This window comes from Maylandia zebra, linkage group LG7 (assembly GCF_041146795.1).
Source record: "Maylandia zebra isolate NMK-2024a linkage group LG7, Mzebra_GT3a, whole genome shotgun sequence".
NCBI lineage: Eukaryota > Metazoa > Chordata > Actinopteri > Cichliformes > Cichlidae > Maylandia > Maylandia zebra.
The window spans coordinates 51214762-51227050 of NC_135173.1; the positions used below are offsets into that span (position 1 = coordinate 51214762).

Genomic DNA, 12289 nt, shown 5'->3' on the forward strand with positions numbered 1-12289 from the left:
ACACAAGCTGTTAACTCTCAGAAACTCATCCTCTGATTCAGTTGTGGCTTTGGGTCTGCCAGACCGCTTCCCGTGACAGTTTGCCCTAGTTTCTGAGTGCCTTTTGATGGTAAAGGAAACTGTGCTCACTGACACTTTTTTGCAAGTTCTCTGTAGGAAAGACCTACATTTTGAAGTGTTATGATGGTCGGTCTCTCTTCCATTGTTAATTGCCTTTTTCTAGCCCTTTTTGTAGCAACACACTACTTTCTGCAGTACAATACTGTTCAACTGATGCTCACGAGGGTATGGTACCACAGTGTGTTTCAACACTGATTTTATGCAGTCAAAGGGGGTTGTAAGTAATTCAGAAAAATTGGAACATCTGTAGGAATTAGTAGCATCAGTTTTTGAACCTCCATTGCTGCAGAGCAGCTTTAAATTGTTTACCCATTTTGTGTTCCCTGAAAAGGGCCTTTTTTATGATTCTGAAATGTACATTATTTTTCACTTTTGGGTAACCTTAGCGTTTTGTTCACCACTTACCTTTGTACCATTTAAGCTATTCATTGGACTTTAACAGCTTGAATTGCAATAAATAACTGGGAAATAAATTGGGATGTTCTGAAAACTTTTGTCCTGTAGTGTAGCTATATATTGTTGTTTTCTTTTATAATGACAAAATAAGGAGTATGCACTGAAGCAGTTCATCTAAAAGTAATGGTCAAATAAAATGCAATGCAAGCAATCTAATGTGCTAATAACCTCAGTCATGTGTCACAAACAAAAGGATTTATCTGGGACACAGGCCCTTAAAAATGTATTTGTTTTTTATGCTGAGAGAAACTCTTTTGTTTAAACATATAACTTATGCTATGTTTCAGGCAAAATGTGGTTAAAGAATTGGTGCATCACAGCAGCACAGTCCGGGTCGAGTGATTTTATAGCAGACAGCGCCGCCTAGTGTTCATTCACAGCACTCACCCATAAGTGACACTGGGAGGGGAAGCAGTACAAACTGTAAGCTGCTGGGGGATCCATCTTGCCTGAAAAAACAGACCAGGCTGAAGGATTTTTCAGTTTATTGACTCAAAAACTGCATCGTTCCCCATTAGACGTGTTGGGGAGCCCGAGGAGGGGGCTGTGTCGCTGTTTGTAGGATGTCCCGACATGAGGGTGAGTTGATAAACAGGTCCACGGCGCCCCGGTTGAAGGCTACATTACCTGAGCAGCTAGCTTCTGGGGCTAGCTTTGCTAACTGCTTGCTCATGTCTGAGAGGGTTGTTGCGCTTTTCGCCGTGTGTTACTAGGCTTGTCCCTTGTCGTGTGTGTTTACTGTCAGCAGTTCTGCTGTACACACCTGTCTCGTGTTTTCTAAATCGAGGCTGGAGCGTTTTTACTTCACTCGACCTGTTCGCAAAAATACGGCAGCAGAGCAGCAGTTAGCCGTTGCTAGGTACTGCGTTACCTTACATTAGCCGGGCTAGCGAGCAAGCTAATGTATGCTAATTCAAGGAGTCGTTGGTTTACCTGTGACTTTTTCGTTACTTATACCGGCACTGATAAGTTATTCAGCGTCTTACATCCCGATATTGCTGTCACAACATTTTGCTCATATTCAGAGTATTTATTCATTGAGAGCTTGGAGCTATTCAATTAGCGCCATACTGTCCCGTCTGGTCACACACTGCTGTTAGCGAATGCACTGTCATCAAGAAGACTGAAAGTCTAAGGCCTCTGACTGTATAACCAGTAACTAAGTTGGCTAACTAGCAGCCTGCTCGTAAGCAGGGTTTAAGTTACGATCAGTGTAACCGAAAACTTCAGCTTTGGCTAATTTCATTCAAACATTTCAAGACCTGCCAGGTGTTGTCCCGTCAAATTGCCTCAGAAGTTTTAAAAGAAGCACTATAATGCAGACATGATCGCAGTAGCTTTGTTAACCATTCTTGGACCGAGGGTGAATTATCTGAGGTTATATGTTCAAGGTACAACACTGTTCCTCTCAGCTACAAATGAGCAAGAAGTAATAAATATCACATTAAAATGTAAAAGTAAGTCTTCAATGGATTATCATGACATAAATATGTCTGTAGTTAAACAGGTTATTCTGAATATTGCTAGTCCCTTAACATATATCTGTAATTTATCATTTCAGTCCGGTTGTTTTCCAAAAAAAATGAAAATTGCGAAAGTAATACCACTATATAAAAGTAATGACAAACACAGTTTTACCAATTATAGGCCTATTTCTCTACTGCCTCAATTCTCAAAAATTCTAGAAAAACTTTTTAATTCAAGATTAGAAAAATTCCTTGAAAAACATCAAATAATAAATGTTGGTCAGTATGGTTTCAGAACGCAAAGAACCACTTCAATGGCGATAATTGAGGCAGTAGAAGAAATTACTGATACACTGGATAAAAATAAATATGCAGTTGGTATTTTTGTTGACCTCAAAAAGGCCTTCGACACAATCAATCATTCAATTTTACTGGATAAATTGGAAAGATATGGTATTCGAGGGAAAGCTGGTAACTGGTTAAAAAGTTACCTAACAGGTCGGGAACAATATGTTAGCATAGGGCATTACCATTCAGAGAAACTTGGTATTACATGTGGTGTTCCCCAAGGGTCAGTGTTGGGACCAAAACTTTTCAATGTATACATAAATGATATTTTTGATGTTTCTCAAGTACTTAAACTCATACTGTTCGCAGATGACACCAACATATTTTTCAGTAGCGATGATTATACTGATCTTGTAATGACTGTAAACAGGGAGCTAAAATTAATAAAAAAATGGATGGACATAAATAAATTATCATTAAATATAAATAAAACTAAAGCAATGTTTTTTGGTAATTTAAAATATAATATAGAATTACCAATTATCATTGAAGGTGTACCAATTGATAATGTGAGTGAAAACAAATTTTTGGGAGTCGTAATTGATAACAAAATTTCATGGAAACCCCACGTCAGACACATAAAAACCAAAATTTCCAGAAGCCTCGCAGTTTTGAACAAAGTGAAACAATTCCTTGATAAAGATGCACTTCGTACTCTGTACTGTACCCTGGTTCTTCCATATCTTACATATTGTGTGGAAGTGTGGGGAAATACATATAAAAATACAACTAATCCATTAGTCACAGTACAGAAACGAGCACTGCGTATTATTCACAAGGCTGGTTATCGAGATCATACTCACAAATTCTTTCTTCAGGCAAAGTTACTTAAATTCCAGGATCTGGTTAATTACAATACATCCATAATTTTGTATAAAGCTTTTACTAAACTTTTACCGGCAAATTTACAAACTAGATTTGAAATTCGAGAAAAGGTTTATAATGTGAGAGGCTTTGGAGAATTCAAATTACCCAGAACTCGAACAACCCGTAAAGGCTTTTGTGTGTCTGTATGTGGTGTGAAAATCTGGAACAGTCTGAGTTTACAATTGAAACAATGCAAAAATATTCATAGATTTAAATTTCTCTACAAACAGTTGGTCTGGTCACAGTATACTCAATGATGGGTTTTAGTGTGCTCTGTAATGTCTGTCCTCTTACCATTGCTGGTATGGATTCCAAAATAAAAAATAAAAAATAAAGTGTGCGTATGTATGTACATATATGTACTTGTGTGTGTAGATATATATGTATGTATATGTATGTGTGTCTGTTACTTGTAGTTATTACTGCCTGTTGCCTGTGGTAATGCAATTTATAATTTATATATTCTGTATTCAGTTATGAAGGCTCTAATTGTTGGTTGCGAGCTGCCGCTTAGATGCTTGTATCTGCCCGGGGCTGTTGATGGGTCTGTATGCAATGATGGGCGTAGCTGCGGGAAGTTTATTGTTTTTTTTTGTTGATGAGTGAGTATAGGGGTGGGATTTAATAAGTTTTCTTCGTCCCACTCCTTTTTCAGGCAAGTTTTGTTTTTTGTTTTGTGTATTTTATGTTCAATATAGGTATTTGTTGTGCCTGAAAATGAATAAATAAATGAATGAATGAATGAATGAGGTATCTAATAATCTGCTTCGTGGTCCTCTGCTGGACCAGTTAGTTTTTCAGCTGAGACTAGGATTGTGCAGATGGTTAAAATTCATTTTAAGCAAGATACTCAGTTACTTATCCTGTTGAGCTTGCTTCTGTCTAACCAAGCCTCAAAGTAACTCCCAACGCGGCCTGTTGCAGTTTGATTGGTTTCTTTATGTCAGCATCTGTTTAATAACAGATATCTTTTGTGCATATTGTTCCTTCAGGTCTCTGTTGTTAGATGTGAGATGAGTCAGAGAAAACTCCCTTAATACTTGTTTACATATTTACTAACACTTGCCAAATAAGGCACTCTGTAATGTCAGGAAATGTCAGCATGATGTCTCATTGAAAACAGCTTTTTATTCCCCCTTTCTGCCTATGCCCAGCCCCCCCCCCCAAAACCAATTTAGGTGTTGTCGGTCTTGGGGGGGGGGGGGGGATAAAAACAAGGAGCAGCCTGCTGCCTGAAAAAGAGTGAACTGTGTTAAAAGTGAGCAATGAAAGCTGCTTTCAGATAAATCTGAGTTGGTTGTGAAGTCTGCTGGAATGTCAGCGTTCTTCATTGCTGGCACTTGTTGGTTGGTGCCACTCCAAAACGCATGCTTGTGTAAGTGAGACTGGCCTGCAGATATGGGATCGCCTTCTCACAGTCAGCCTCTGAGACGCCTTTATAAGGAATTTGTGAAAGTATTGTCAGGCCCACGTGTTTTATTTCCTATTCTCCGTTTCTGTTTTGCAGGTGTGAGCTGCGATGCGTGTTTAAAGGGCAACTTTAGAGGAAGACGGTTCAAGTGTTTAATTTGCTACGACTACGACCTGTGCGCGTCGTGCTACGAGAGCGGAGCCACGACAACAAGGCACACCACAGAGCACCCCATGCAGTGTATATTAACCAGGGTAGACTATGGTAAAGACCTTACTCTGTGGGTTTCTGATTATATGCATGATCGCCATGCCTGTTGTACGGGATGGTGATACTGCTAAGGACTCCAAAGTGTGATTACAAGCCATTCAGCACATTTTCAGCGATAAATATTGTTGATTATTGAAAGTAATCATCAAAATAGTGATGAACATCAATACGAGCTGTTGTGTTTGATCATCTTCTTGCAGATTTGTACTATGGAGGAGACACTTTTTCAGTAGAGCAGCCACAGTCGTTCACATGTCCTTACTGTGGCAAGATGGGCTTCACAGAGACATCCTTACAGGAGCATGTCACCTCAGAGCATTCAGAGACTTCCACGGAGGTGGTGAGTACACTCACTGCACAAATGGAACTGCTCAGTACACTTTTGTGTACTATTATAAGCTTAGAAATGTCCTCATTTCTCTAAGCATCCTAGTTTACCTCTGCTATCCACTGGCATGCTCTGAATTTAGTCATCATTGTAATTCTCAGTTACTACACTTCAGCTATTCAGTGGCATTTTATGAGCATTCTCCACTGCTGAGCAAAGCAAGACAAAGGCTCAGGCTGCTCATACTGCTGACACCTGGCTGCCTAGTAGGTTGTCTGACCAACAGCTACTTGAGAGCGGGGGTGAAAAGATGCCATTGAAGCGTGTGACCAGAGCTAACTTATTATTTAACTTAGTATTTGTGTTCTTCATGACTCTTACTGCCAGATGAAATGGAAATTAAAATGAAGTCAGCATTTTCCACTTTTTGATTGTTTAATTTATCCTGTACAGATTCATTTTCTGTAGCAATAAGGTTTTTATTTTTTTTAGATTCATACCAAGTGATTGACCACAATTTTCTACTCATTGGCCCTGACTGGTCAAAAAAGGTTAATGGCAATAGCAGTTTAATAAAGTATATTCTTTAGCCTAACAGTTAAAGCTTTTACACACACACATATATGTGTGTGTGTGTGTGTGTGTATAAGTACCCTAAACCTTTTGTGAGGTAGAAGAGTTGCTCCATGCAGACATGCCAGTTTGTATGATGAGCTCAATCTTTCTTTTTCAGATCTGTCCAATATGTGCTGCCTTGCCCGGAGGGGATCCCAACCATGTCACAGATGACTTCACAGCTCACCTCACTCTCGAACACAGAGCACCAAGAGATTTAATATCCTTTTCATTTAACCACACAATAGTGTCAAAATAAGCCTTTTTTTCTACATGAATTGTTTTAAATAGCAAGATTCTTCTGTGTGTGTGCACATTGTGACCGAATTTAACCTTAACAGTCCTCCTTTACGATGAGTCCAGCAGTGTGCGGCATGTACGCAGGATGTTCCACCCCGGGCGAGGACTGGGCGGCCCCAGAGCACGACGGACAAATATGCACTTTACTAGCGGCTCCACAGGGGGACTTTCATCCTCCTCATCACAGAGCTCCACTTACACCCCCAGTAACAGAGAGGCAATGGACCCCATCGCAGGTGAGCATCAGGAGTTTACCCACAATGTTTGCAAAATGCAGAAATGTTCCCCAAAAATGCAGCAATCGTTGTGTAAAAGTGACCAGTCATTGAATGTGACGTGTGAAAGATGCGCAAACAGAGAATGTAACATCACACACACGGTGAAGATAATGCAAAGTTTCAGTCAGGTTGGCCCAGATGTTAAAGAGGAGAAGAGTACATGCAGAAATATGTGCTACAATCATTATAGCATCAAGATTACAGTATTTATTAAAAAAAATAAAAAATTAAAGTCAGACATTAGCGAGAAGAAGCAAAAGTAAAGGGTGTGCCTCATTTATAGATGGTTGTCAAGAAACAGTTTAGGCAGTCACATTTTGAAGTACCATATTTTGTTTTTAATCATCATACTGTGTTGCTTGCAAAAAAATGCACGTGTCCGAATCTTTCTTCGTGTTTTTACGCTGTTTTTTTTAGAAGTCTGTTTAATTTAGAAACAAATAGTCTTATTTTTTTTTCTTCTTCTTTTTGTGTTTGTGTGCGCACGTCTCCTGCAGAGTTGTTGTCTCAGCTGTCAGGTGTGCGGCGTGCTGCAGGAGGGCAAATAAACTCGTCGGGACCTTCAGCCTCTCAGCTCCAGCAGCTCCAGATGCAGCTGCAGTTGGAGCGGCAGCAAGCTCAGGCGGCACGACAGCAAGTTGAGACGAGCCGACACGCGACGCGACGCGGCAACAACCCGGGCAACACCGGCGCCGCCGTCCCCCAGCCCAGCACAGCAACTGCCAACACCACCACCGTGGGTGAAAGCAATCCGGCGTCCTCGTCCCACAGCTCCCAGTTCCTATTAGCACGGTGAGTGGAGCAGGAGGTGGACTTTAGAGTTTGCCTATAAATCCATGTGTTTCTGCTAACAGACTGTCAGAACACAGATATCCAGCAACAACACACAACTGCTATAATAAAGTGTTTTGATAGTAAATACTAAGTTTGGTGATAACTGATATTGGGAAGTAACTATTTATATTAAAACCATTCATTTTATAGTTTAGTAAGGTGCAGTGACTGAGGAAAAATATGTAACTGAATTATTTACGATGTAACTATAAAAGGTTACAGCTGGATACTTTTTTTGGCCTATTTCCAGAAAAGCAGGTCAGCAAAGCTCTTGACACAAATTGAGTGCAGCACCATCAGCACCATCAGGGGCTGGATGGAAAGGAACAGTCTCTGTCTAGACGAGCTGCTTTCATGTCACAGTGTGTTTCTCAGATTTGATACTCTGAGGAAACGTCGACAGTCAGTCCAAAAGTCCTCACGCCTCACATGTTATTTATGTTTAAACACTTATAGACTAAATTTACATGTGGATTTTGCTCATTGCCCATTGAGTTGGCTCTATATGCATTTATGAATGTACAGCTTTGTATTCAGCTTTATTGCCCAGTTTGATATATTTGTCAGAAAACTATGGAGAAGAGTCACAGGGTTAGAGAAGTAACCAATCCCCCTGTGCTTTTCTGTCTTGTGATAAACAAAGCAAAATAAATTCTAGTAGAAAATAGTTCTGTGACTTGGTGCAGAAGACCGTATCGGAAATAATACTTCAGTAGATTGTTGATCATTTTTCCATTTCATGAACTTTTTAGGCATTAAGAAACAAAAATTGTTACCGAGCTTAAACGTGCAGACTGTAACCTCAGCAGAGTCCTTCTTACTGCTTTTAGTTAAAGTACTTCTTTGTACTGTAATATGTTTCTTACCTGTGTGAGTGTTAATGAATATAACCGTTCTGTAGGTTGAATGAACCCAAGATGTCAGAAGCAGAGCGGCAGTTCCTAGAAGGCGAGCGAGCCGACCGCAGCCTGTTTGTCCAGGAGCTGCTTTTGTCCACGCTGATGCACGAAGAGAGCTCCTCTTCAGATGAGGACGACCGCCGAGACTTCGGCGACTTCGGAGCGATGGGCTGCGTGGATATCATGCCTTTAGATGTGGCGTTGGAGAACCTCCAGCTTAAAGAGAGCAGCTCTACGGGGAAGGAGCCTCCGCCGCCGCCTCTTTGATGTCCGAGCATCAAGCAGACTGTGTCCTCCGTGCTGCAACTGTCAGTGATGGGCAGCAAACAGCAGCAGCAGCAGTCCCCCATACCCCAGCCTACCCCACCCCCAGCCTCACCCCCTCTGCCTCCCCTCCGATTTTCTGAGTTTGTTTTTGGTGATTGTAATTTCAGGCCTGTCACCACATTTGTTATATTGTAAACAAAAATAAATGAGAGCAAGTGGGATAAATGTGTGAGCGAGAGAAGAGAACTATATAAATCTATATAAAATATATATGAAGTCGATAATCAATCCACATTACTTTTCTTTTATCAGGTAAATGTTACAGGCAGCTGTGGCAGACCTTTGCTTCCTGTGACATGAAAACGGCTCTCCGTATAAATACTCCACATTCAAAAAGTGAAGAGGGCACAGGCTCCTCTGATGAAGCTGCTGTGTGTGTTTATGACTATTAATAAATAAAGTGCTTGGATGGGTTACCATTAACTACCGCATGCAGTTATTTGCAGCGTGCATGACTTAATGACCCTGTCATTAAAACCTTTTTAAAATCCCAAAGCTCACAATTGTTAAATGATCATTTCTAGGGATGCACTGATTGTTTTGTTTAGTTTGTTTTTGCTTTCGTGCTACATAAATTGAGGAACTCTCCAGTTTGAAATGCATAATGTCACATGACAGGCGAACAAAGGTCACTGCCGTCTTATTTAGAGATAGACTGTAGTGCAGATACGTCGGTGCATCCCTGGTTATTTCAGACGTGGTTAAGTATTGAAAGTGTAGAAGTTTGACAAAGACGGTGAAATCTGAACGTGTATTTCGTCAGGTTTTCTTTGAAGTATTTAAAAAGGAGAAACGATTCGATTCTGCTGCAGTGTGTTTCTCAACCCCGCTCTCGCCTTTTTTAGTGTATCAGAGGGAAACTAGAGACGGGAGAAAGAAGCTCCTCTCTGATTTTGTTTTTTCTAGCTGGTATTGTTCAGCTATAAACTAAAGTCACAGTATACTTCTGAATTTATCGATGAGTGCAAAGTCCCGACTTCCTCCGTCATTCCTGTACAGGCTTCACACCGTTCCACATGCTTTTGATGCTCAATATCAGGACCTGGAGACTTTTCACGCAGGAGGTTTTTCTTTGTTTGGTTTTTGTTTTAATTTAACACCCTTTCTCTCTAAACTAGCACCTTCTATTTATTCATGTTTGTTTCCTGACTCTTTGGAGCCTTGGTGTGGATCATGCCACCTTCATGCCTTTACTTTCATCCTCTATGTAAAAATGCAATGAGATGTATATTAAATTTTGTTGGTTAACTTTCATAACGGTTCTAAGACATGGGCAAATTTTTTTTTTTAAAGATGTAAATTTAGAATACAATAAATAACTGCGCACAGCTTTTAATGAAAGCAAGAGACACTATGCCTTTTGCAGCTTGTCTTATTATTTCAGAAAAAACCTAAAGTCCCGGGATGGGAACGTTAGCAGCTCTCCAGTCACTTTTTACTAATGAGATACCTGTCTGATTGAGCTTTAATAAATCCTAAATAACCACTGATTTAACCTTAACATTAGTCTGGATGTATCTGCCAACTGTAAGTGCATAACGTGTATAACGCAGTTGTAATGAAATTAATAGTTTTTGATTAGGACAAGTTCTATTTGACTAAAATTATCTGTATTGATAGTGTAAGGTTTCTAAAAAAGGGGCTACCATTGATATACAATACAAAAATGTGGTATGAAAGCTAAAGCAGAGTTTGTCCATAATTCATTAAGCTATAAAAAGTTATTAAGCTTTAATCAGCTGATTAGCACTTCGCTTAATTCAGTTAATCAGGTGACTGAGGAATTTTATATATACTCTTCCTTGAAGAGGGTGTCGTTGGATTTGATGGATGTAGGGACCTAAAGGTGTGGACCACATCCACAGTGTGCCAAGGTAGGCTTCTAACACAACCACATGACATTATAAAAAAAATCAGTGCTGTTCTTGTGCATGTGTGTGTGAGGCCCTCCAAGGCCAGCTGTCCTCGTCACTCCTCAGCAGTTATTGTTAGAAACAAATGGTGCCCATGGGATACTTTTCACCACACATGTTGCACTGCTGCTTCTTTTTAGAGTGTCACGCCACCGAAAGCGACAGGTTAAATATTACACTTCAGGAGGCAGCGTTAGGTTTATCCTGATGGGTCAGCGATTAGGGAAGATACCTGGAATATTAAGTAGTGACTGACTGGGGAGGTGCCTTGAAGGACATGATGAATCTCTTTGAAGTCGGCTCTTTAGTTGGATGTTCTGCCAAACGGTGCTGTGGGGGTTACATAAGTACAGCCTGAGTCCAAAGAAGCCTCCACTCATCTACAAAAATACAGACAGCTTTGCACACTCTTTAGTCTCTCAGTCAGGTGGTGACCTTATAGTTCCTACGTATGCTGTGCACTTGATGGCTGCTTTTCCTTCATTCTGCATCCCAAACTAACTATGCTGGGGTTTAGGTCATATGATGCAAATCTCCATCACTCCACTTCTTGATCAAAAATCCCTGGCAGAGCTGGGAGGTTTGCAGTTTTTCTGTAATGCTCTGGCACATTACTTGCAACATTTTTTGAAGTTATTACCACCAGAGATGCATTTCCCAAAACGGCTTATGCATGCAGCAAAAGGCTGTAACACACAGCCTTTAATTCATGTTTCAAAAGGAATGAATGAATCTTTTAGAATAAAAATATGAAGTTCCCGTTTCATTGCGTAAACAAAGGTGGTCAAAAAAGAGAAAGATTTTCAATTTGTTTTTCACTTGACAGTGCTCGCTGACTGTTATTTTCTAATGATAACCTCTGTTTTGTTATTGTGCTTCAGAGTGGACATCAGCATCTTCTATGGTCATAAAGGGATGGACATGGTCAGCAACAGGTAGGCTGTGGCATTTAAACAGTGCTCAGTTGGTACTAAGGGTCCCAAAGTCTCCCAAGAAAATATTACTCCACTACCACCAACTGTCAGATATTGATGCAAGTCAACATAGAACCAAGCTTTTATTTTGTTTACATCAACGTCTGGCCCTACCACCCAAATGTTACAGCAGAAATCGAGACTCATCAGACCAACGTTTTTGGTGTGTCTGTCTTAATTTAAACTTATTTTTCTGTAGGAGCAGCACTCGGTGTGATCTTCTGTTGCTCTAGTCCATCACCTTCAAGGGTTGACGTGTTGTGTGTTCACAGATGCTCTTCAGCAAACCTTGGTTATAACAAGTGCTTATTTGTGTTACTTCTGCCTTCCTATCAGCTCAAAGCATTCACCTCAGACCTCTGACATCAGCAAGTTCTCCCTGCTGCTCACTACACATTTTCTGTGTAAACCATAGAAATGTTTGCGTGGAAAAACCAAGCAGATCAGCAGTTTCTGAAGAACCATGCCGACCGCACCGCCTTCAGTTGCATTTCTTCCTCTTTCTGATGCTCAGTTTGAACTTTCATTCATTCAACAATTCATTTCCACTGTGTTTACATATCTAAATACGTTGGGTTGCTGCCTTGTGATTGGGTGACTGGATATTTGAGTTAGACATACATAACGAGGTTGCCAGTAAATATGAGTATCCACTAACAACAGTATATTTCTGACAGAATACAAAGAAAAGCAGACGAGTAACTGTTCTCACTTCTAATCACTGAAAGATAAGCTAGCTGGATGCTGACAGATGTCTCATAAGTAGCACACAGATGAGATTTTGTTTTCCCAAAATATGTATTAATGTGTAATTGTGTACATCCATAATGCCTTAAAAATAATTTACAGACTTTATAAGAACCCTAAAGGGCAGAGACTGTAC

The 12289-nt window shown here is 40.3% G+C and overlaps 1 protein-coding gene across 1 annotated transcript; it reads left to right on the top strand.

The window, feature by feature from the left end:
- Positions 1-947: 947 nt before the first annotated feature.
- kcmf1 (potassium channel modulatory factor 1) lies at positions 948-9873 on the top strand. Its single transcript, XM_004549725.3, has 7 exons — positions 948-1155; positions 4765-4932; positions 5139-5278; positions 6000-6101; positions 6234-6417; positions 6957-7251; positions 8195-9873. Exons 1-7 carry the CDS (start codon positions 1140-1142, stop codon positions 8457-8459), a joined length of 1170 nt encoding a protein of 389 aa, XP_004549782.1. The 5' UTR covers positions 948-1139; the 3' UTR covers positions 8460-9873.
- Positions 9874-12289: the final 2416 nt, after the last annotated feature.